Source organism: Cottoperca gobio, chromosome 17 (assembly GCF_900634415.1).
Source record: "Cottoperca gobio chromosome 17, fCotGob3.1, whole genome shotgun sequence".
Taxonomy (NCBI): domain Eukaryota; kingdom Metazoa; phylum Chordata; class Actinopteri; order Perciformes; family Bovichtidae; genus Cottoperca; species Cottoperca gobio.
The window spans coordinates 1,133,211-1,158,776 of record NC_041371.1 but is presented as its reverse complement, the minus strand read 5'-3'; the positions used below and the strand labels follow the sequence as shown (position 1 = coordinate 1,158,776).

At 47.3% G+C, this 25,566-nt stretch overlaps 2 protein-coding genes across 4 annotated transcripts in view; one reads left to right on the top strand and one right to left on the bottom strand.

Moving 5' to 3' along the window:
* The window catches only part of efr3a (EFR3 homolog A (S. cerevisiae)), a 99,137-nt gene extending 94,555 nt beyond the window's left edge, over positions 1 to 4,582 (top strand). For all 3 annotated transcript variants that reach the window (XM_029453105.1, XM_029453106.1, XM_029453104.1), the window contains one exon: positions 119 to 4,582. In XM_029453105.1, the coding sequence (XP_029308965.1) occupies positions 119 to 224 (106 nt within the window). In that variant the 3' untranslated portion in view covers positions 225 to 4,582. The remainder of the gene's footprint in view (positions 1 to 118) is intronic.
* Positions 4,583 to 4,584: 2 nt separating this feature from the next.
* On the bottom strand, positions 4,585 to 21,219 carry oc90 (otoconin 90). Its single transcript, XM_029453251.1, has 15 exons — positions 21,216 to 21,219; positions 20,882 to 21,056; positions 20,268 to 20,374; positions 19,622 to 19,753; positions 13,520 to 13,579; positions 12,905 to 12,997; positions 12,613 to 12,684; positions 11,122 to 11,295; positions 10,857 to 10,943; positions 8,866 to 9,060; positions 6,932 to 7,030; positions 6,663 to 6,834; positions 6,332 to 6,438; positions 5,629 to 5,869; positions 4,585 to 5,063 (listed from the first exon to the last, which is right to left on the bottom strand). Exons 1-15 carry the CDS (start codon positions 21,217 to 21,219, stop codon positions 4,787 to 4,789), a joined length of 1,995 nt encoding a protein of 664 aa, XP_029309111.1. The 3' UTR covers positions 4,585 to 4,786.
* Between the last annotated feature and the right edge of the window lie 4,347 nt (positions 21,220 to 25,566).

Below are 25,566 nucleotides of genomic sequence, written 5' to 3'. Positions count from 1 at the left end.
TCTTTAACGTTACAACTCTTTAAATCAAACGTAGTGAAACAACTGAAAACAGAATGCATCTTTGAGAAACGTCATTTTCTTGTCTGTTTCACTTTATAAATCATCACCCCCCCCCCAGGCCTCCACCCAGCCCGTCCGGAGTAGTGTCCATCTCATCGGGACACACTCAGCACCAGTCCGTCCCCGTCTACGAGATGAAGTTCCCAGACCTGTGTGTCTACTGATCACACACACACACACACACACACACACACACACACACACACACACACACACACAATAATGCTTAGAAAGAACTACACACTCTGTACAGCACGACGGTTTAGCACAGCGTGCAGCAGAACAGTCGTTTCTCTCCAAACATCAACACGGTTCATAAATTCCATTTTATTTTGACGGCCTCAGAAGTGAAGACTCTTCTTCTGAATCCAAACATGAGATGAATTATTGTTGGAATGACTTGAATGTGTGGAAGCTGTAAATGAGCCGACGTGCTGCACTTCTCCAAGAACAAACAACAAACAGCTTCCCAGCACCTTGTACATGCGTCGTAGTCTAATATTAAACTGGAGCGACGTAGAAGTGGAGGACGTTAGTTGTCAGGACGTCACTGGTGGTAGAAGTGGAGGACGTTAGTTGTCAGGACGTCACTGGTGGTAAAAGTGTAGGACGTCAGCTGTCAGGACGTCACTGGTGGTAGAAGTGGAGGACGTTAGTTGTCAGGACGTCACTGGTGGTAGAAGTAGAGGACGTTAGTTGTCAGGACGTCACTGGTGGTAGAAGTGTAGGACGTCAGCTGTCAGGACGTCACTGGTGGTAGAAGTGGAGGACGTTAGTTGTCAGGACGTCGCTGGTGGTAAAAGTGGAGGACGTCAGCTGTCAGGACGTCACTGGTGGTAGAAGTGGAGTACGTCAGCTGTCAGGACGTCACTGGTGGTCGAAGGCAGATTAGTTTATTTAAAGGTACAATGTGTGGAAGTGAAAGCAACACTTAACTCGCTGCACGGCTGATGTTGGGGATTTGAACTTCAGATGTTGTGTGTCTTGTTCACACTGAGATGTTTGTAGAGGAACAAGACGTGGGACCCTTACATGAGCCGAATCGGGCTTTATTCACCAGCATGATCCAGATGTTCCGTGTCCTGCTCTCCGCGTGTGTCTGTACTTTTAGGAAACTGTAGATGATGTCATCACCAGCCGTCAGACTCGCGTTTAAGTGTAAATATCGTTATTTTACAACAGACTTGGAATGAAACCTCGAGGCAGAGAGTTCCAGCGTGACTGATCGTTGCTCTGAAATGTTTAGATCCGGCACGTCGTGGTAATACAGAATGAGCTCAAACGTCTCTTCAATACACTGAAACATTTCTTCTCTTCAGATACATAGGAAGATTATTAAAGCCTTCAAAGCGACGCACCGTCCGGCCGTCGATAACAAAGCTTTTCTTGACCTCAAGACATTTTCCATGGAGATGAAGGAACAGACGCCGGATGTCCTCTGCAGCCTCTTCACCTGCAGCCTCAGGCTTCACGTGGACTCTGTTCTCTGTGTCTATCGCTGGAGCTGCAGCCTTGAACTCCTCGCTGCTTTCTTGGCCCAAAGACACAAGTCGTTCTGTTCCATAAATTCAAAAACGTTTAGATCTAAAGATACTGCATGTTATCAGAGCCGGCGTCCTGCCAGCAGCCATATGGGGAGTTTCATTCCAAAATAAAAGAGACCGGCAGCATCAAAGTTCCCCGCTCAGTCCGCCTTCAGCCACTCTGATATAAAGCAGCGACATAGTGAGGATTTATTCATCTTTATCAACAGTCACCACAAGGCCACGTTTAGTTTCCAAAGGGCTCCTTCAGATCTGCTGGAGCTGCAGCTGTGATGTGTAATAACAGATGGTTATCAGGGTTTCCTCTCATCTGAGTGCAGTGTAGAAGAACAGAGATACCTGCTGCCATCGTTGGGTCGGAGCAGCTGTGCAGAGCCGCTGCTCTCCGGCTGAAGGTCGGCGTGTCACCGAGAGGTCGGGGCCGTCTGTGCAGAAGTGTTCTGTTCCTGTTTCTCTGTTGGAGGTCAGAGTTCGAAGGTGAAGGAAAGAAGTGAACGAAAGAGACGAGAAAGTTGTAGTATGTTCTGCGAAGCAGGAAGTGTCCAGTGTCGGTACGTGTCAGAGGGTTCTGTATGTTTGAAATCCCCAACATGAGCCGGATGTTTTAGATTTTAGCAGAAGCCAGTTTCCACCTGGTGTGAATATAATACTTATATTATCAGAGTTATGATGTTCATGACATTTCTCGTGTGTGTGTGTGTGTGTGTGTGTGTGTGTGTGTGTGGTGTGTTCCATGACGTCGTCAGCTTCACGTTTAAATATTGATTTAGTGTTAAACATGTATAGATGTTGTTACTCAGATCCAGATCTCAGGTGGAGTCTCGGTTCTGCATGAGATGTTTAGTCGACACCAGGACTAAACTGTGAGTTTGTACTCGGAGCAGAATTAGGGGCAGAGTTGTCTCAGAAATAAAAATCCCTTTAGAAATCTTCCTCTGTATAAACACACTGATGCATTGAAGTGATTTCATCTCCACGCTGCGTAACGTCTTAGCTGTCAATGCAACTCTTGTGAGTAAATCTCATAGCTCTTTACAACATGTGTTATACGACCTGCATGATATCTTAATATCACACGTGGATATACATCCATCTAAAGTTACTTCATCGACTTCATCTTCAGATCTCGTGAGTCTGGCGGCGCAGACGCTGCTCTGAGGAGCGTGAGGCGTGCAGCAGATGAAGCGTTTTGCTCAGATGTGGCTGGAATACATCTTCACTTTAATGAATGTGTCATTAAAGTAGTAAATCATATATTTTTGTACATCGTGTGCGTCGTGTACGGCTGCTGCCCGGTAGAGATTAAGAGATGCATTCGTGTCCATCACATTCTTCAGGATGAAGACGAATGTGGATCTTTTTATTTTAAGTGTTTACTTGGACGGTTCAGGGTTTCAATGGGATTGTGCAGTTCTTATCCGTGAGGGAGAAATGGAACATTTATGGAAATGTTACTTGATTTTTAATTATTTTTGCTCGCTGTAGAATCATTACATCATTTCAATTATGCTGAGAAGTGATGTTGCACACTGCAGAGATGTTCTCCTCAGAGGGTGCAGCTTCAGCAAAGTATTAAAATCCTTCCTGACTTTAGTGACAAGATCCAAAATCACTACAAATCCATTTGTAATGGAAACGTTGAACTGAAGCGTGAGGAAACTTCAGACGTGTCGTCTCACATCTGAGCTTTCAGGGGAAGTCTTATTTCAGTCCAGATCCAGTAACATTACAACATTACACATGATGGGACCTGCAGGTGCAGAACTCAGAGCAGGATTATAAGACCAAGAAACAAAAGTAATGTTTCACACTTTTCTTCATGTTGCACTATCGATGTTTATCAAGCTGCAGGACGGTGGAAAAGGTTTTTTTCATGCTGATGTGACGAGAACAAGAACATCTGGACCTGAGCTGCAACCTCAGTGAAGTGAACAAGTTTAAATTCCTCTGGATGCAGAAGTCCAACATCTCTGCCACTTAAATAAAGTATATTTATAGATTTAGCTCATCAGCAGATGTATTAATAATAGAAATGCTGAACGTTTAATAAGCGTCTGAATGAAACATGTTTGCACTTTGATCACTGTGCACCTGCGACTACAGCGAGAGTGAATCTGCACAGTTACTGTTTGGTACTTAATCATTCAGGTGTTTCAGTTTGTGGGATGTTGTGTTCAAGAACCAGTCTGTGAATCTGTGAAGTCCCTCCTGACTGGTGACTGAAGTCTTAAAGTCCCGTCACTACGACCAGCGGAGAGACCTGCTTCACTTCAGACCGCTGGACACAAACACAAACCATCACCATGAACTATTCTCACTTTGTTTCAGTTCACCAGCTGGATTCTGCAGAAAGATGAAGTGAAAGCATTAAAAACTGAGCTTCTGATGTTTTCTGATGTTTGTGCCAGTCGTAGAGATTACAGGTGTGTGTTCAGTGCGCAGCTGCAGCTCATGACTTTAACCACTAGACACGCTGAGGTTCTGCTCCCGCTGCAGGATCCTGACGTGAACTTTCATTCTGAATGTACAAACTACTTTCACTGCGTCATTGTTTATGTGACGCTTTCATCCTGAAGATGTTTATTCATAAATAACATCTGCTAAATATGTTTGGCAGCAGCTGAGTGAGACTCAGTGTTAGAAACAATATGTTTTGTTTTTATAACTCTGTTTATAACAGTGTAATAAACTGTTATAACACAGTGTTATAACAATAACTGGTTATAACAGTGTTATAACAATAACCGGTTATAACAATAACTGGTTATAACAGTGTTATAACAGTGTTATAACAATAACCGGTTATAACAATAACTGGTTATAACAGTGTGTTATAACCAGTTATAAGACAGTGTATAAGACGTGTCGTGTCCTTCAGTGGCAGCAGAGCCGCAGCGCTTCATATCAAAGTCTCTATTTAATAGTAAAGTGTGAGATTGATGTTCGAGATTAAATAAATAAAATGTTTCTATCAACAACGTGAGCTGTGAAGTCTTTATTTCTCTTTTATTTTGAAGGACGATGCAACAGAATTAAATCCACTTCTTGTTCACAAATCTGCAAAGAAAACATGAAAATCAAAGTAAACATTTGATTTATTTCTATAATTTACAACTAATGTTATTGGGAACAGAATTATCTGACCATAATCTTCTAACAATTTTCCCCCAAAGCAAAACATTCTAGTTTTTCTCCTCTTCTTCTCCTCCCTCCTCTTCCTCCTCTTCCTCTTCCCCCCCGGCCCCTGCTGGTCGGGCCCCGTGGCTCTGCCCTGCACTCGGCCTGTGGTTGTGGGTTTGAACCCCGCTGTGTGTCTGTGGCGCTCTGCTCTCCTCATTGGACGGAGGAAGAGGAGAAGGAGAAGGATCAGGAGGAAGAGGAGGATGCGTGGAGCTGCTGGACGATCCAGCCGGAGGATTCTTCTTCTTCTCTTCGTGCTTCAGGTCGGAGCTCTCGTCACTGCAGACAAAGAATAATAAAACTGATATTTCATGTCGACGTGTTTTATGGAATTTCCAGATGCTTTTATTTTGAAAAAACTTTAAAAACCTACAACCAAGAAACTTGTTCTTAACTTGAACTGCGACACAAACGCTGTCCGATCTAAATCAGCAACCATTTATTGATTTGGTTATTTGTTACTAGCAGAGGTAGAAGAAGTACTCTGTAGATAGAAATACTCTGTTACAAGTAGAAGAACTCATTTCAGAATATATATATTATGTTATATTATAATCACTTTCATGTTGCAGCAGGTGAATGTGGAGCTCATTTAATGACTTTATTCTGCCCCAATAATAAAACATTTATTATTTGATTATATTTTGTATCTTTAGTAACTAAACGCACAATATTACAATACGTGAGTAAATGTATTTAGTTACTTTCCACCACTGAATATACAAATATTACTTTTACAAACGGATCCGGTTCAAAGTTAGTTTTATTGTGAAATGTTGGATCATTTTTAACAAATGTATTTTATCCGTACGGTAACTGATGAACAAAGATATTTTATAACCACCTGTTCTGGACTCTGCGTGGTGGAGCAGTGTCCTCGCTGATGTCCACGTCCTCCTCGCTCTCCTCGCTGGACTGAGAAGAAAGCTGTGGTTTGGGGGGTCTGCTTGCCCGGCGGCAGGGGGGTCCGGGGCCGCGGCACCGCTGCAGCGGCAGGCTGTGGTTAAAGTGGGCCGCCGCCATACACTCTGCAGTGGTCTTATCACACACACACTGCAGCTTGTCACACACGCTGACACCCTGACCTGAGGAGATCATGACAGGTCATGCTTGTGTTTGACTCCACTGGAGTCGTCTTCAGGGTTATAGACGTAAACTGAAGCGGGAATAAATAGAAAGAATATTGTTCCAGGAGATGGAGATGAACGTTCTCCAAACGTGTTCTGTGTTTATGTAGCTGCATACTTCTGAGATATTCTAATATACTTAATATAACCAGCCAACACACGCTGAGAACTGACTTCTTGTAAATATAACTCTTAGTATTGTCTGACTCTTTTGTCCAAAGCGACGTACAAAAAGTGTTCATGATCAGAGGAACGAAACATTCAGGTTGGATGTTTCTTCTAGCCTGAGGTGAGTTTAAACAACTGGTGGCCACACGAGGAACTGCACCTCAAAGCTTGTTCACATGAGCTTCAACACTTGTTGCAGGTGAAACTGCATCAAGACGGTAACATGAGAGCAGAACATTGTGCTGTACTCACATCGTGGTCCCCCCCCCTCACAGGACAGCTGAGCGTGGAGCTTCCTGTCGGACCTGCAGCCCAACGTGCTGATCTGCTTCAGGCAGCAGTGATGGAAGAAGCAACACCTGATGATGAAGAGCAGCAGGTGACGAAGAACGCTTCACACAGCACAGACGAATCAGATGTTTATATTTATATTCGCTGCAGGACGATTGTTTTGTTTCTTTTGCTCTTCACTGTATAAGTTATTCAACATAATAAATATACATTTAAATCTGATGTTCTACATGAGCTCTTAGTGTGTGTTGCTGACACTGAGCCGTGCATCAGCTGTCCCATCCCTCCTCACCTGTCCAGCTGGTCCTGAGGGTGACCCCCGCCCTCCTGTCCGCAGTAGCAGCCGTACATCTCGTACTCGTGTGGGCATCGTCCCGTCAGGCAGTGCAGCATCTCGCCCAGCGCCGGCATCTCCCGTCGGACTCGCCCATCGCTGCCGTACAGCCTGAAGGAGCGGCTGCATTCTTTGGAGATAGTTGGGAGTTTATTTAAACAGTGTAAGTCAGGTGGGAACTCAGCTTAAGCTGACATTTAGAGAAGAAGTGGAGTTCCACTCTTTACCTTTGCTGTCCGGTTGTAGTTGTATGTCAGTCAACCCGACAGACTCCAGCAGGGACCAGGCGAAGAACGGCACCGTCCTCTTCTGAGACGCCTGCCAGTCTGTCAGCAGACAAAGTGCAGTTAGGAACATCTGACCCTCAGCTGAACATCATCATCTCATGCTGTTAACGGAGTTAACAGTGTAATGGAACTAGATGGTGCTCGGCTTTTGGAGCTCAAAGCGGAAAATAAATATATTTAAATGTGTCTCTCCAGGAATCTGACCCGGTTACTGGAGGTCATCCACAGAGCTGGTTGTGAGCAGTTTCATGCAGGAACTATTTGATTTCTACCGAACTACACCCAAAGGGAGCACGCATCTACTCACGGACGACGTCAACATTAACGGCGTCCTCTCCAGCTGAGCTGTAGCGGGACGTGTCCACAGGGACGGTGTTGGACACTTAATGGCCGTGCAACAGCGAGTCACGCTGGAAGCCTCTGATTTGCATAAAATATCTTAGAACTCAACGTTATGCAAATGATAGCGGCCAACGTGACGCCCCACGTCTCGAAGGTGCTACCAGAATGCATTGCGCAGCTGCTTTCACAGGCTACCGATGGAAAGTATGGACATGATCCTTTGGACACATAACGTCAGCTTTACGCTTCCTCCTGCACAGCGACACAGTGTGCAGTAAATACAAAGTCAAACAAAGTCTGGATGATCTTCAGCGGGTCATGACTTCTGGAGAGAGACTTTGCTGTTGAGTTCTTCAAATGTATTTGTTTTAGTGCTTTGAGCTCCACAAGTGGAGCAGTTCTGCGTGTCTCACGTCCCCTGCAGTGCTCACAGGTTCCCCCTGTGAAGCAGAGGAGAGGAGAGGCGGCCCCCTGAGGGCTGAGACCTGAAGGGGCTCTCCAGAGCTGGCTGAGTGTCCCTCCACTCTGCCTCAAGCAAAGAGTAGAAATATGTCTGAGGTGTTTCTGTGAATGATGTTACAGTGAATCCTGCAGAGTCGCACTGAACTCACAAAGTGTTCGAGCTCTGTTTGCACAATTGCGAACTTAAGAGGGGAAATGACCCACAATGCAGAGCGTTGGGATCTTAAAATGTCGATTACAGTTCTGCAGGAGGACGTTTTCCTTTTTAAGTAGAAACATTTTACTCGATGCACAATGTTTGGCATGGGACGAAATCACTTAAATGCTATGGTCTGATCCCTGCTGCATATTCCTTCTCGTTATGAGCGAGAGCGCTGCTTCCAAACATGACTCCTGATCCTTCAGTGAGCTCTTGTGCTGAAGCGTCTGCAGTTATTCAGGTTCTGCCTTTAATGTGTGACCCATCTGTGCATCCCATCTGCTGTGGGACTCATCAGGGTCCCTGCTGCCACCAGACATGTGAAGTCAGCCTCTGCTTTGTGTTCCCTCGGTCAGAGAGCAGGCTGTCAGCTCGTGTGCTAACACACAACATATGACCGCTGCCGTCCTGCTGCATCAGGGCTTTGAACACGTTGTGATTAGAAGTGAAATGATTCAGCTCTTAAGATTATTGATCCTGTTTTTGATTTATCTGTTGATCTTTGAAATAAAAATGCTATAATGTGCATAAACGAGAGGCTGGAAACAGCATGTTCTGACATGTTCTGCAGGAGAAGTTCTGTGGTGTGTGTATGAGCCGCTCTATGATGTGCGAGCCGCTCTGGATGTTTCTGCTCTGAAAATGCGCTTTTCTTCTTAACGTCCATTATGTGCTGCTGTTTCCTCCGGCTGCTCGTTAGAGGTATTGGATTACTTAATTTAACTTCTATACCCATTTAGAGAGAGAAAGCTGCTTAATTTATCAATTTTATTTAGATTTCCTTTAACCTGGTGAGTCGCCGACGTGGGAAGAGGCCGAAGGTTCTTGATGGGGAAGAAAAGAGAAACGGCACTTTAACCACAAACTCTACCATCTGTCTCCAACGAGCTGTCTGCCCGCTCCTCTTCATCACACGGAGCTTCCTCTGCGGTTTCAGACTTCTCCTGCCGCCGCTCTTCAGATTCAGCCGTCGTGTGTGAGGTTCCTGCCGGGGTCTGGGTGGAGGTGCTGATCTCTGATCTTGGTTTGGCGGAGGTCACTCGGCCTCCTGTGGATTGTTGCGTTGCTGCAGCACGAAGGTTAGAAATCAATGTTCAGTATTAAATATGTAACAGTAGTCGAGTCTTATTTTCTGGAAATTCTGTTAAATTTGGATTGAACCGGGATTACTGTAAGGTTGATGTACAGTTTAAATAAGCACATGAGCATCATCTCATTAAATGTGTGTAATCTGCTCCATGTCCAGATGTAAAGAGAAGTCTGGATGAAGCAGGTTCAGAGTGTTTCATGTTGTTCACATGTCAAAGGTTTGTACAGATTCTGGATCTGTCTTTGTATCACTCCATAAATCACTGAATCCTGTCAACACACAGAACTCTGTGCATCTCCTGCATGTAGTTAGGTTGAGGCGTTATGTAATGTAGCTGTTGCGAATGTGTTTCCTCTCAGAGTTCATGTTGAGCAGAATAAAGTCGAGCAGTTCATGAACGTTTCTGCCCCGAGTCTCGTCGGATGAATCTGCAGATTAAAGGGATTCTGACACTCTGCACATTTCCAAGATGGTTCCAGCAGTTAATGAATTCCACTCGCCCCAAATGTGTTAATGAGATGCTAATTCATTTGTAAAGACTTTTCCTGGTGAAGTGCTGCTGTGGGCCCGGAGCTGTCTCACCTCATCTCAGGGGGGTGAGAGGACCAGCAGGTGTGTGTGAGACAGCAGGAGAGGAGGGTGAGACAGCAGGAGTGTGTGAGACAGCAGGAGTGTGTGAGACAGCAGGAGAGGAGGGTGAGACAGCAGGGGTGTGTGAGACAGCAGGAGAGGAGGGTGAGACAGCAGGAGAGGAGGGTGAGACAGCAGGTGTGTGTGAGACAGCAGGAGAGGAGGGTGAGACAGCAGGGGTGTGTGAGACAGCAGGAGAGGAGGGTGAGACAGCAGGAGAGGAGGGTGAGACAGCAGGAGAGGAGGGTGAGACAGCAGGGGTGTGTGAGACAGCAGGAGAGGAGGGTGAGACAGCAGGGGTGTGTGAGACAGCAGGAGAGGAGGGTGAGACAGCAGGAGAGGAGGGTGAGACAGCAGGTGTGTGTGAGACAGCAGGAGAGGAGGGTGAGACAGCGGGGGTGTGTGAGACAGCGGGGGTGTGTGAGACAGCAGGAGAGGAGGGTGAGACAGCAGGAGTGTGTGAGACAGCAGGAGTGTGTGAGACAGCAGGAGAGGAGGGTGAGACAGCAGGAGTGTGTGAGACAGCAGGAGAGGAGGGTGAGACAGCAGGAGAGGAGGGTGAGACGACAGGAGTGTGTGAGACAGCAGGAGAGGAGGGTGAGACGACAGGAGAGGAGGGTGAGACAGCAGGAGTGTGTGAGACAGCAGGAGAGGAGGGAGAGACAGCAGGACAGGAGGGTGAGACAGCAGGAGAGGAGGGTGAGACGACAGGAGAGGAGGGTGAGACAGCAGGAGTGTGTGAGACAGCAGGAGAGGAGGGTGAGACGACAGGAGAGGAGGGTGAGACAGCAGGAGTGTGTGAGACAGCAGGAGAGGAGGGAGAGACAGCAGGAGAGGAGGGTGAGACAGCAGGAGAGGAGGGTGAGACGACAGGAGTGTGTGAGACAGCAGGAGAGGAGGGTGAGACAGCAGGAGAGGAGGGTGAGACAGCAGGAGTGTGTGAGACAGCAGGAGAGGAGGGAGAGACAGCAGGAGAGGAGGGTGAGACAGCAGGAGAGGAGGGTGAGACGACAGGAGTGTGTGAGACAGCAGGAGAGGAGGGTGAGACAGCAGGAGTGTGTGAGACAGCAGGAGAGGAGGGTGAGACGACATGTAAACATTTTGATATTAGAAGATTCTGTGATACAAAAGGAGGAACTGACAACGCTCATCTGAAGTTCCCTCTTCCTCCTCCTCCTCTTCCTCAGATGATCTGATTTGTGGTGCTGAAGTTGTGACGCTGAGCGAACCTGCAGATGTCAGATATAATAAATAATTCCTCACAATCGATGTCAAACGTTCAACACGAACCAGAAACACACATCTGCACATGATTGTAATAAATGTACTTTTTCTAAAGGTTTTTTATTTAAAAACAGCCAACAGGAAACATCTGCTTCGTAAAAAAGTACGAGAAACGTTACGGACCATCTTCCTCAGAGGACTCATGCAGACCAGTCGGCTCTCTGGGAGTTGTAGTCCTAAGAGCAGTTGTAGTCCGATGGGAAGGTGGGGCGTCAGCGCGTGAGGTTTGTGTTGAAGACGTCGCCGTGTTGCCAGCTCCAAAGCTCAGCGTCTGTCTGTCCACGAGCAGAACTGAGTCTGCAACAGAACAGAGTTTAATGTGTCAGAGACGATGTTATAAAGTCACATGACACGTTACATCCTCCTCTCAATACATGGGGACTTCTGGATCACACAAACAATCCTCCTCCTCCTCCTCCTCCTCCTCCTCCTCCTCCTCCTCCTCCTCCTCCTCCTCCTCCTCCGCAGCAGCAGCAGCAGCAGCAGCAGCAGCAGCAGCAGCACGAGTCTCATATGATAATATTAGTGACTGTGCACACAAACTTTAAACACAACAGACGTGCAGAACAAGCTGCAGGACATTAATTGTATTTTCTCGATTAAGGTACATTTTTCTAAACAGTCAATTTTCTTTTCTTCAAAATGTTTCGGTTTATTCCAAATGCATCACTTCCTGTTTGTTCAGAGCCAGCAGACAGGAAGCATTCAGGAACGTTTGTTTTACTTGAACATCGAGTGAATCATGTGACACCATCACGTCATGCAAGTTAAATAAAACTTCACCAACTGTTCTTCTTTATATAGAAAAGTCTTCCTGTCACTGACTCCTTCAAACCTGGAGCAGTGAGTCATCGAGCAGCCGGAGAACAACAGCGGGGGGGAATTATTTCTGCTGTTCTGGAAGCAGCAGGATGGTTCGCTCGAGCCAAATGTAATTATGAGCAGCTTGGAAGAAACACAAGTTTGCCGGAGAAGTTCTTCATGAAGGAGCACAGGAAGGAAAGGAAGCGTACGAGCACAGGAAGGAAGCGTACGAGCACAGGAAGGAAGCGTACGAGCAGAGGAAGGAAGCCTACGAGTACAGGAAGGAAACGTACATGCACAGGAAGGAAGCGTACGAGCAGAGGAAGGAAGCGTACGAGCACAGGAAGGAAGCGTACGAGCACAGGAAGGAAGCGTACGAGCAGAGGAACGAAGCGTACGAGCACAGGAAGGAAGCGTACGAGCAGAGGAACGAAGCGTACGAGCACAGGAAGGAAGCGTACGAGCACAGGAAGGAAGCGTACGAGCACAGGAAGGAAGCCTACGAGCACAGGAAGGAAGCGTACGAGCAGAGGAACGAAGCGTACGAGCAGAGGAAGGAAGCGTACGAGCACAGGAAGGAAGCGTACGAGCACAGGAAGGAAGCGTACGAGCAGAGGAAGGAAGCGTACGAGCAGAGGAAGGAAGCGTACGAGCACAGGAAGGAAGCGTACGAGCACAGGAAGGAAGCGTACGAGCAGAGGAAGGAAGCGTACGAGCAGAGGAAGGAAGCGTACGAGCAGAGGAAGGAAGCGTACGAGCACAGGAAGGAAGCGTACGAGCACAGGAGGCGAGAGGATGTAAATGTTTTACCATTCAAGAGGAGACTTGTGTGCGTGGTCTCTTCCCTTTCTGCCTCCTCTGCACCTGTTTTATTAAACTCCTCTGAAATGACAAACAATTAACACACAAACACATTTTGAGTTGTTCATCTCTACTGACAGGGGCGAGGATGACCTGTGTGTGTGTGTGTGTGTGTGTGTGTGTGTGTGTGTGTGTGTGTGTGTGTGTGTGTGTGTGTGTGTGTGTGTGTGTGTGTGTGTGTGTGTGTGTGTGTGTATACATGTGTTACACCTGGGACCTGCAGGCCAGTTAGAGAGCTTACCTGCAGGCGTCAGCGGGGGGGGCGTGCCCGGCGGGGGGCTGAAGAGGTCTCCGTCCCCCGCAGTGTAGCTCCGGTTCAGTAACGGGTCCATCTCTGCTGATCAGACACAACTCAGTCGAATCCAAGACGATTCAGATTTAATCCCTTTAATCTCTTTTAAAACTTTTGATGCATCTTTTCTTCCAGTTTAAGATTTATGAAACTCATTCTGGAGAAGAAGGCTGACGATAGGACTTCACAGATATAAATGGTAATAGTTCTTTAGAGACGAGTCGCCACACAAACATATATTTATAAACTAAATTCTTTGTTTTTTCATGTTAAGTATTTGAAAGTTCCACAAATGCAGACATGTCAGAAACTATTTACTGTAACAACAACTTATAAACATAGTCTGACACTTTCAGAGAGTCAGGGCTGAACCACAACCTGCATTCAGACTTTTCATTATTAATTCATCTCAGTGATTCTGGATTTAATGTGAATCAATTCAGGACATGAAGTCTCAGAACAAACAAACTAAAAACATTAGAACTTGTTTCATTTCCTTTTAGTGGAATAGTTTTTTTTTAGCACTAAACTAAATTTTACACAAACGTCACAAACACAGTTTACCTGCTGACAGGAAGGAAGAGTTGGAGAAGCTCACAGAGACGTTTACTGTTGAGAGAACATCTGGAGAGGAGAAGGACGAGTTCAGTTCTCTCTACATAAAGACTCCGTCAGTTCATATACAGCCGTCACATAATGCATTATTACATGACGACTGTGTGCAGGAGGCTGTATTTCTATTGTTTCCTTGAGAGGATACAACTATATTTAGTTTCTAAAGGTCTCTGCTGTGTGAGAGACACAAACACAAAGTCAAAAATACAAACATGTGAAATGTTGTCGTCTCATTGCCTTTTAAATCTCTTTTAACGAGTGACTGAAGTCTGATAATGCTGCGTGTCTCCAACTGGTGACAACATGCTCTGATTGGATCTTCAAAGTCTGACTGAGTCTGAAAAGTGAAGACAATATAGAAGATCCTTAAAGCTGCAGTCTCTGTAACATCCAGCAGGAGACTCCTCTGTAACATCCAGCAGGAGACTCCTCTGTAACATCCAGCAGGAGGAGACTCCTCTGTAACATCCAGCAGCAGGAGACTCCTCTGTAACATCCAGCAGGAGGAGACTCCTCTGTAACATCCAGCAGCAGGAGACTCCTCTGTAACATCCAGTAGGAGGAGACTCCTCTGTAACATCCAGCAGGAGGAGACTCCTCTGTAACATCCAGCAGGAGACTCCTCTGTAACATCCAGCAGGAGGAGACTCCTCTGTAACATCCAGCAGGAGACTCCTCTGTAACATCCAGCAGGAGGAGACTCCTCTGTAACATCCAGCAGGAGGAGACTCCTCTGTAACATCCAGCAGGAGACTCCTCTGTAACATCCAGCAGGAGGAGACTCCTCTGTAACATCCAGCAGGAGACTCCTCTGTAACATCCAGCAGGAGGAGACTCCTCTGTAACATCCAGCAGGAGACTCCTCTGTAACATCCAGCAGGAGACTCCTCTGTAACATCCAGCAGGAGGAGACTCCTCTGTAACATCCAGCAGGAGACTCCTCTGTAACATCCCGCAGGAGGAGACTCCTCTGTAACATCCAGCAGGAGACTCCTCTGTAACATCCAGCAGGAGGAGACTCCTCTGTAACATCCAGCAGGAGACTCCTCTGTAACATCCCGCAGGAGGAGACTCCTCTGTAACATCCCGCAGGAGGAGACTCCTCTGTAACATCCAGCAGGAGACTCCTCTGTAACATCCAGCAGGAGACTCCTCTGTAACATCCAGCAGGAGACTCCTCTGTAACATCCAGCAGGAGGAGACTCATCTGTAACATCCAGCAGGAGACTCCTCTGTAACATCCAGCAGGAGGAGACTCATCTGTAACATCCAGCAGGAGGAGACTCCTCTGTAACATCCAGCAGGAGACTCCTCTGTAACATCCAGCAGCAGGAGACTCCTCTGTAACATCCAGCAGGAGGAGACTCCTCTGTAACATCCAGCAGGAGGAGACTCCTCTGTAACATCCAGCAGGAGGAGACTCATCTGTAACATCCAGCAGCAGGAGACTCCTCTGTAACATCCAGCAGGAGACTCCTCTGTAACATCCAGCAGCAGGAGACTCCTCTGTAACATCCAGCAGGAGGAGACTCCTCTGTAACATCCAGCAGGAGGAGACTCCTCTGTAACATCCAGCAGGAGGAGACTCCTCTGTAACATCCAGCAGGAGGAGACTCCTCTGTAACATCCAGCAGGAGACTCCAGCAGGAGGAGACTCCTCTGTAACATCCAGCAGGAGGAGACTCCTCTGTAACATCCAGCAGGAGGAGACTCCTCTGTAACATCCAGCAGGAGACTCCTCTGTAACATCCAGCAGGAGGAGACTCCTCTGTAACATCCAGCAGGAGACTCCTCTGTAACATCCAGCAGGAGGAGACTCCTCTGTAACATCCAGCAGGAGGAGACTCCTCTGTAACATCCAGCAGGAGACTCCTCTGTAACATCCAGCAGGAGGAGACTCCTCTGTAACATCCAGCAGGAGACTCCTCTGTAACATCCAGCAGGAGACTCCTCTGTAACATCCAGCAGGAGGAGACTCCTCTGTAACATCCAGCAGGAGACTCCTCTGTAACATCCAGCAGGAGACTCCTCTGTAACATCCAGCAGGAGGAGACTCCTCTGTAACATCCAGCAGGAGACTCCTCTGTAACATCCCGCAGGAGGAGACTCCTCTGTAACATCCAGCAGGAGACTCCTCTGTAACATCCAGCAGGAGGAGACTCCTCTGTAACATCCAGCAGGAGACTCCTCTGTAACATCCCGCAGGAGGAGACTCCTCTGTAACATCCCGCAGGAGGAGACTCCTCTGTAACATCCAGCAGGAGACTCCTCTGTAACATCCCGCAGGAGGAGACTCCTCTGTAACATCCAGCAGGAGACTCCTCTGTAACATCCAGCAGGAGACTCCTCTGTAACATCCAGCAGGAGGAGACTCATCTGTAACATCCAGCAGGAGACTCCTCTGTAACATCCAGCAGGAGGAGACTCATCTGTAACATCCAGCAGGAGGAGACTCCTCTGTAACATCCAGCAGGAGACTCCTCTGTAACATCCAGCAGCAGGAGACTCCTCTGTAACATCCAGCAGGAGGAGACTCCTCTGTAACATCCAGCAGGAGGAGACTCCTCTGTAACATCCAGCAGGAGGAGACTCATCTGTAACATCCAGCAGCAGGAGACTCCTCTGTAACATCCAGCAGGAGACTCCTCTGTAACATCCAGCAGCAGGAGACTCCTCTGTAACATCCAGCAGGAGGAGACTCCTCTGTAACATCCAGCAGGAGGAGACTCCTCTGTAACATCCAGCAGGAGGAGACTCCTCTGTAACATCCAGCAGGAGGAGACTCCTCTGTAACATCCAGCAGGAGACTCCAGCAGGAGGAGACTCCTCTGTAACATCCAGCAGGAGGAGACTCCTCTGTAACATCCAGCAGGAGGAGACTCCTCTGTAACATCCAGCAGGAGACTCCTCTGTAACATCCAGCAGGAGGAGACTCCTCTGTAACATCCAGCAGGAGGAGACTCCTCTGTAACATCCAGCAGGAGGAGACTCCTCTGTAACATCCAGCAGGAGGAGACTCCTCTGTAACATCCAGCAGCAGGAGACTCCTCTGTAACATCCAGCAGGAGGAGACTCCTCTGTAACATCCAGCAGGAGGAGACTCCTCTGTAACATCCAGCAGGAGGAGACTCCTCTGTAACATCCAGCAGGAGACTCCTCTGTAACATCCCGCAGGAGGAGACTCCTCTGTAACATCCAGCAGGAGACTCCTCTGTAACATCCAGCAGGAGGAGACTCCTCTGTAACATCCAGCAGGAGACTCCTCTGTAACATCCCGCAGGAGGAGACTCCTCTGTAACATCCCGCAGGAGGAGACTCCTCTGTAACATCCAGCAGGAGACTCCTCTGTAACATCCAGCAGGAGGAGACTCCTCTGTAACATCCAGCAGGAGACTCCTCTGTAACATCCAGCAGGAGACTCCTCTGTAACATCCAGCAGGAGGAGACTCCTCTGTAACATCCAGCAGGAGGAGACTCCTCTGTAACATCCAGCAGGAGACTCCTCTGTAACATCCAGCAGCAGGAGACTCCTCTGTAACATCCCGCAGGAGGAGACTCCTCTGTAACATCCAGCAGGAGACTCCTCTGTAACATCCCGCAGGAGGAGACTCCTCTGTAACATCCAGCAGGAGACTCCTCTGTAACATCCCGCAGGAGGAGACTCCTCTGTAACATCCAGCAGGAGACTCCTCTGTAACATCCAGCAGGAGGAGACTCCTCTGTAACATCCAGCAGGAGACTCCTCTGTAACATCCAGCAGCAGGAGACTCCTCTGTAACATCCAGCAGGAGACTCCTCTGTAACATCCAGCAGCAGGAGACTCCTCTGTAACATCCAGCAGGAGGAGACTCCTCTGTAACATCCAGCAGGAGGAGACTCCTCTGTAACATCCAGCAGGAGGAGACTCATCTGTAACATCCAGCAGCAGGAGACTCCTCTGTAACATCCAGCAGGAGACTCCTCTGTAACATCCAGCAGGAGGAGACTCCTCTGTAACATCCAGCAGGAGGAGACTCCTCTGTAACATCCAGCAGGAGACTCCTCTGTAACATCCAGCAGGAGGAGACTCCTCTGTAACATCCAGCAGGAGGAGACTCCTCTGTAACATCCAGCAGGAGGAGACTCCTCTGTAACATCCAGCAGGAGACTCCTCTGTAACATCCAGCAGGAGACTCCTCTGTAACATCCAGCAGGAGGAGACTCCTCTGTAACATCCAGCAGGAGGAGACACCTCTGTAACATCCAGCAGGAGGAGACTCCTCTGTAACATCCAGCAGCAGGAGACTCCTCTGTAACATCCAGGAGGAGGAGACACCTCTGTAACATCCAGCAGGAGGAGACTCCTCTGTAACATCCAGCGGCAGGAGACTCCTCTGTAACATCCAGGAGGAGGAGACTCCTCTGTAACATCCAGCAGGAGGAGACTCCTCTGTAACATCCAACAGCAGGAGACTCCTCTGTAACATCCAGCGGGAGGAGACTCCTCTGTAACATCCAGCGGGAGGAGACTCCTCTGTAACATCCAGCGGGAGGAGACTCCTCTGTAACATCCAGCGGGAGGAGACTCCTCTGTAACATCCAGCAGGAGGAGACTCCTCTGTAACATCCAGCAGGAGGAGACTCCTCTGTAACATCCAGCAGGAGGAGACTCCTCTGTAACATCCAGCAGGAGGAGACTCCTCTGTAACATCCAGCAGGAGGAGACTCCTCTGTAACATCCAGCAGGAGACTCCTCTGTAACATCCAGCAGGAGACTCCTCTGGTCTATAGAAGTCTATGAGAAAATGTTTCTTCTTCTCTCTTGATTTATTTCCTCAGTAACGTTTTCCTGATGAGTTTATGTCTCAGTCTGTAGTTTTAAGTCTTCTTCATCACATGATGTTCATTTAGTAACTGATGGAAACATTTAGAGTAAAATAGAGCAGTGTCTGCTTTAGGGCGGGGCTACCTGTGATTGACAGGTCATTACCACGTTCGCTGTGTGTTTTCAGTTCTTTTTCAGCGTTGGGTTGTACTCAGCTTTACCCTCTGGAGTCACTTCTGGTTCCAAAAAACCAAGATGGCATTCAAAAGCTTCAAAAGGCTCTGGCCTTTACAGAGGTACATATGATGCACGTCACACTTGCTTTTCATCAGTGCATGAAATAATCAAAAAGAGCGAAGTTTAAGTTGATCTCAAGTTCAAACTGTAAAATATTTAGTGTCAGCCGGGCCGACAGCAGCTTTACACAGCTTTCCCTCTGAAGTCGGCTTCTGCACTTTAATAAACTCGTCCTGCTCAGACTGAGAGACACATCAAAGAAACTCGCCTTCCCTTGTCTCCCGCTGTGCGTGGGCAGGAAGCTGCAGGATTAAACGTCAAGAGGTCATTGTTTTAATTGGCCGAGAGACACAAGAGGTGTGACTCAGCCTTCTGCGCTCCTGCCCAATCAATCACTCCCTGCGATCCCACTGACGCACTGTCTGGAGAAAGCTGACGCGGACATATTTTGGTGGCCGTGTCCTTTAAGCTGCCTGACTCGACATCATTCGATCAGTTTCAGGTCAGGTGTGCTGACATCACTCAGAGCAGCGTCTGAAACACACACTCCTCTTTTAATCCTTCCACACACGGCTCAGACTCATTTTATTATACTTTTTTAATATTTAAATACGGAGGCCAATCTTAAGAGTATTTGTTCCAAGTTTTAAAATTATTTTAAAGTTCTATTTTTATCATGTTTTTATTGTAAATCACTTTGTAATTTTTCTTCTTTTTATATATGCTATATATATAAAGTTATTGTTATTAATATTATTTTTTATGTATCAAGTAATAATAATTTTGCATCATGTTATAAGATTTGAAATTGCTAAATATTTATGATTTTGTAGTATTTTGATATAAACTTGTTTAACCATCATATTCTCCTTACTAGTAATCTATAATGCAACAATTCATTGTGTTTAAACAGATATTCTCTTAGCTCAGCTTCGCCTGCAGTGACAGTATTCTTTTGTTAAATGTGTTTTCCAGGCTGCGGCCTCCTGGTTCTCCTCGCAGGACGTTACCTGTGTGATCTGTAGGCGAGCAGGACGCCTCGGCGACGCCTCTCAGGGTCGAGTTGTAGGAGCTCTGAGTCATGCAGGTGATGGCAGCGCGGTCACATTCACAAAACGTCCGCTCACACCCGTCACCAGAGTCTCAGGGGAAAGAAAAGACATGCAGGACGTCTTGGTGTGCAATCAAATCTACACATGGAGTAACTATTGTTCTTTCTGGACGTGATGCGAAGGTTGTGACTCTCTTGTTGAATATGAAGCTACAGCAGCTGGTTAGCTTAGCTTAGCACAAAGACTGGAAACGGTGGAAACAGCTAGCCTGGCTGTCCACCCACCAGCATCTTTAAAGCAACTCATGTGTTGTTTGTTTGGTTAATCCTGTCACGTCTCGTCTCACCTGTAATGTCTCGCTTCACTAAATAAAATTTAAAAAACAATAAAAAGCTTAAAATCTGGAGAAAAAAAACGAAGTGTAAAAACAACAACTTGTGGTTTTATGGTTGTATTGGGCCGGACTATTTCTTGGCCGGGTGCAGCTACTTCCTGAAGCTGTGCTGCCACCACCATGAGGTTGCAGACTCCCAGTGGATTCTCTGTAAAGTCATACTTCTTACTGTACAGATACAAGATGTTTGAGTGTAACTGTAAGTCTTACCACAGCTGCTGTTTGCTGCTGAACAGGTGAAGTTGATGGGGAGGGGGGGCAGCGGCTGCCTGCAGGGGGCAGCGTCCTGATAACACAGCCTGTGATTCTCACAGCAGCTGCAGCAGAAGAAACGACGGATCATTTAGGGGCAGAATGTAGGTTCTCACAGTTTACAGCCTGTGACCCCTGAAGACCCCCAGAGGTGGTGGAAGCACAAACATCTGCGCACACACACTAACAGCCTCATCACACAGCGCTTTGACGGCCGAACAACCAGAAACATTGTATTCTGCACGGCAGGATGAACTCTGTTCTCCGCTTGGTCTTCAGATATGAACCAACGTTTCATCTTGAGAGTAGATGTTGATCTACTGTTGATATAATCTAAACGGCCACATGCACACAGTGTGGCGGCTGAACATTCACCAGCTCAGGGGTCGTGTGGGGACAAAAATATGTATGTTTATATAAATATCTCGTGTTTAACAGAACCAGCGACTCTCCAATGATTTGAAACCTTCCTCTCCAGCCGGCACTTTGCACACGCCCGCCTGCAGCCTCTGAATTCAATTAAGCCACCATGCTGTATTTTAAACTCCTGTTGAGATTAGAGTCTTACTCACGTGTCCAGAGGATCCACGGGGTTTCCAGCGGACACATATCTGCAGGAGCAGCCATAATCTTCCAGGTCGCGTGGACAAAGCCCCGTCGCACAGCGCAGCTTCAGAGCAAAACTCAGCAACGAAGGGAAATTATCGAGGAGCGAGTGGAGCCAGGTGAAGCGCAGGCCGAGACAATCTGCACCAAGAGACAGGAAGAAGAGACGCAATGAGACAAACACGCAGAGGCTGGAAGAAAAACTCCATTTCCTACATGTGGCAGCAGCAGAGCGATTTAATCATAGATAATCCTGCAGGTTGCAATAACCTCAGAAGCTTCTCCACATGCCAGGTGAACCCATGGAGATGATTGGACGACAGGCGTCCAAGAACATCACAGCTTGTGAAGCGGTCGACCTTCATGTCAACATCAGAAAAGTCAGGTGGCGTTAAAACAGCTGGACTGTTGTCGTGGATACCGACCTGCTGCCGTCCTCATAGACGTTACCGTGTTTCCAATTACATGAAGTTTATAGGATTCACTTGCTTCACATATGGAAGCAGATTTAAATGTAAAATGTTGAAGTCAGGGAGGGGTCTCCATGTTGGATCCACAGAAGGAAGAAGTGTCTGCTGTTAGCAGCTACCCCCGAACCTCTAATCTAGAATCTGCTAATATTTAGTTACTAGTGCAAAACTGAGTATTAACACACAGCGAGGTGCAGAGCAGCGTCAGCTCACAAACCTTTTCTCCTGCTGAGCATTTATGTAGTTCACTCTGGACATACACGAGGTACTTACTCGTTTAGTTTTAATTCTGCAAACTACTTTAAATTCTTCACACACCGAGCATCCGTCATGTTTACTGTTAACGCATACAAACAAACTCATTTATCCTGATGTCACTTTACTGAGAGGTGCACTGCTCTCTGGTGCTTTTGTTTCTCTCATGCAACGCTGCGTGACGGAGCGTTTGAACTCAGTGAACCAGCGAGTCGGACTCAGATGAGCTGATTCATGAACATTAAGCAGAGCTATGAGCCTCGTGTGTCATACTGCTCACTACAGAAGGTTTCATCCTCACCAGTCATGTGATCGGTGTCCTGGTCACCCGCCTCCGGGCACAAGACGCTGGCACACAGCGCTGAAGACAAAGATGAGTCATTATTATAATAGTGATTGATTAACATTTAACGCATCAGCACAGGAAACACATGAAGCTTGATATACAGGAGCTGCTCCACTTTCCTCTGGCAGAACATATATATTAGTTAATAATATAATCCTAATATCCTAATCCTAATCTATATATTAGGATTACAGAAAAACTACTTTCTCCATTTTCATGAAACGTGGTGAAAAGGTTAAGCGTGTGCCGAGGAAGAATCCTTAACATTTAGCAGCGGATCTGAATCACGGGGCGGATACACAAATCTACCTCCACCCAGGAGCTACCTCCACCCAGGAGCTACCTCCACCCAGGAGTTACCTCCACCCCCACCCAGGAGCTACCTCCACCCAGGAGCTACCTCCACCCCCACCCAGGAGCTACCTCCACCCAGGAGCTACCTCCACCCAGGAGTTACCTCCACCTAGGAGCTACCTCCACCCCCACCCAGGAGTTACCTCCACCCAGGAGCTACCTCCACCCAGGAGCTACCTCCACCCCCACCCAGGAGCTACCTCCACCCAGGAGCTACCTCCACCCAGGAGCTACCTCCACCCAGGAGTGTTCTCGTCTTCGTCTGCTCGTTCGTCTGTCAGCAGGATTTGAAGAAAACTCCTGGCTCCATTGACATGAAATTTGGTGGTTGTGTGGACCATGGTGGTCTTGATCACAGGGCGGACACAGAGATTATTGCTCACTTTGGTGTTACACACGACCTTCTGGGCCGGGATGGTCTGCACCTCTGACGTCACAGGCACACATTGGCTAATTGGCTAGCAGCCCAGCTAACGCTACTAATATTGCTAACAGTGTTAACCAGGCTGGGAACCAGATGGTGAGCGTTATGCTTCCACAGCGGCCATTAGCTATCCAGTGGGACAGGAAGTAACATGTGTACAGGTACATTTGTGTGTTTTTTGGGAAAGTAAAAGGGAACTCACCGTTTGGAACAGCAGATAGCATGAAAATCCAGATCAGAAACATGACTCGTACCTGCGTTCGGAGGGAGAAGACTTCAGTTTAATGTGGAACTTTCAAAAAAGGGGAAAGTCTCAGAACTCAGAGGAAAGACACAAAAGCACACGTCAATGAGCCTCACTGCTGCACTTTGATTCAATCCCACACACACCGTCCTGCGGACACAAATACTCGCTACAGCACCAAATGTGGATTCATCCGCTGATGAAAATAGTCCCCAACAAAAGCACCTTTTCCTCCCGTTTGAGCGCTAAAAATGACTGAGTCTTTATATTTGTGTTTTTAAAGATTTACATCTTCAGAAGGAACCAAAGGGCTTGGAAACGAGAGCGACAGAGAGGCAAATAGTAACAGCAGCCTTCGCAGTAAGTCCACGTCTGATTACAGAGACTCTTAGAATCAGACAAAAAGACACACGTGTATTAAAGCTCCTAACAATTGTGCAACGTTTCGATCTAACGGAGCTCTTCATCAAAATTGGACAATGTCTGATGAAGATCTCTGTTAAATCGGAAAAAAAGTGCTAAATACTTTAAATGTAATTCTCTGTACAACCATAAGGGGCAGCGCGGAGCAGAAATCCTGCATCTGCACCAAACTCCGTCTTTTGTTATGGTTTTAATGACACAATGTCTGACTGTTAATCAAGAACTGTAAAGTAATGTAACAGCAAAGAAGGTACGAACGAGCTCCACATTATAATTATTGCAAACGCTGAGCTCAAGTCCCCCCCCGACCCCCACAGGACATTATACCCAATCAAAGAAATGAGCATGCTCATCACAGGGGACCAGAAATGTCACCATTTATTTTTCTTCATGGTGTTGTAGAGAACTGAATTTACCCTGACATCCCCCCTACACCCAGCTCCATAAATTACCCCCGTCATTACAGCGGCGGCAGACGAGACGGACGACCTTCTCCGCTCGCTGGTTCAGTGTCTTTAATGGCTTCGAACAGCTCGGCCCACCTGTGGCTCCCTCCGCTCTGCACAGACGAAGTGTATCATTACTGTTATTCAGGCTCAGAGCACATTTCTCTAAGAGCAGGGACGTTATCAGGACTTCTGGAGGCAGTGCAGAGGAGGTCAGCCGTCTCCTTAACGCAGACAGCCTTTATATGCAAGCTTTGTTTAATCTTTAATGGCACCTCAAAGCTAAAGTGGTCAACTCTGCACGTTACTGCAAGCAAATGACAACAAAGGGTGATTTATATGATGTATGGTGCAATAAATGTGCTTAATTTGCAGTGAACCTGCACAGCTCAGCAGCACATCCTGGCTACCATTACAATGATACTTTAAACAGTTTGACCTCTACTGAAGCAAAGTTCTCCTCAAGGAACGATGAAGTTGAACTGTACAAAAAAAAAGAGAAAAAGACCCACATTGAGGGACCCGTCCCTCTTCCCCATCTTCTAATACGATATATCTGCCTATCAGAATGGTAGGTCACTGTCTGGCTTATAGTGGAGGGGAGAAGTGGAAGGGGACGCCAAATGTTGCCCTGTGGTGGGCTGAATGATGAGTAGAGATGTAAACCAGCAGGGTTAGGCTCGTACACTCGGCTGCAGTAAAGCACAATGTGTACGCGGTTCCGTTCAAACTACAATTGACAGTCTGCGTCGGTCGGATGTTGTGCGCGCTTCCCAATCCAGTTGGTGAGTTTATCAGAGCTTGTTTGATGAAAACAGACTGACAGAAGCTCAAAGAGGGTAAAATGTCCACACTCCCTGATTTACTGTATAACACGAAATTATGGGGAAACAAAACCCACAAAGACAACAAGTCTCCAAACACAAAGCGATGAGCAGTCAGGGAAGTCTTACCGTACTTGGTGGCTGCAGAAGTTGAGGTCTCTTCATCGAACAAAGCTAAGCGTTGAACGCTAAGTCATTGTGAGGAATCACACACAGCTCTGACGGACATTAGCAGCCAGGAGAGAGTAAACGTGTTCAGTCCCACTGAGGAGGTGAGCTCCGTCACTTCAGGTCTTATTGGCTCTCAGGTGACACCTGAGCAGGAGCTTATCTTGGTTTTGTTCCTGTGCAGGTATTTGAAGCTTTAATGGAGGTGGGGTCCTGACAGAGGGATCCACAGAGTGGTCTTTGTCCCGCGGGGGGCCGGATTAGTGACCCGGGGGTCGACCTGGTCTTATCTGATCAATGACTACCTGCAGGGGGGGAAGTGAAGTGAAGCACTGATAGTTGAGCATTGTGTGGGACAGGTGCGTCTGTGGGGGTGGGCGGTACATATGCTTATGTCAAATGTCGTGTGACAGAAGTGGATAAAATAAACTTAAACTGAGTTTCTCCACAAAGAATCCTGCAACACTTTAAATCCTGTTTACCAGAAATCTTTGGCGGCAAAGAGCAGAAAGGACAAATTACTCGACTCAAATGGGACCATAATTTCCCGCCTTTTCTAAGTTCTCACAGGTGTTGGTTTGTTCCTGTTGATGTCTAAAGGCATCCTGTAGAGTCAGTATGCACACAAGGACGCACATGCACGCCATGTTTAGGGTTTAAATATATATTAATAAATATGAATGATCTATAAGTGATG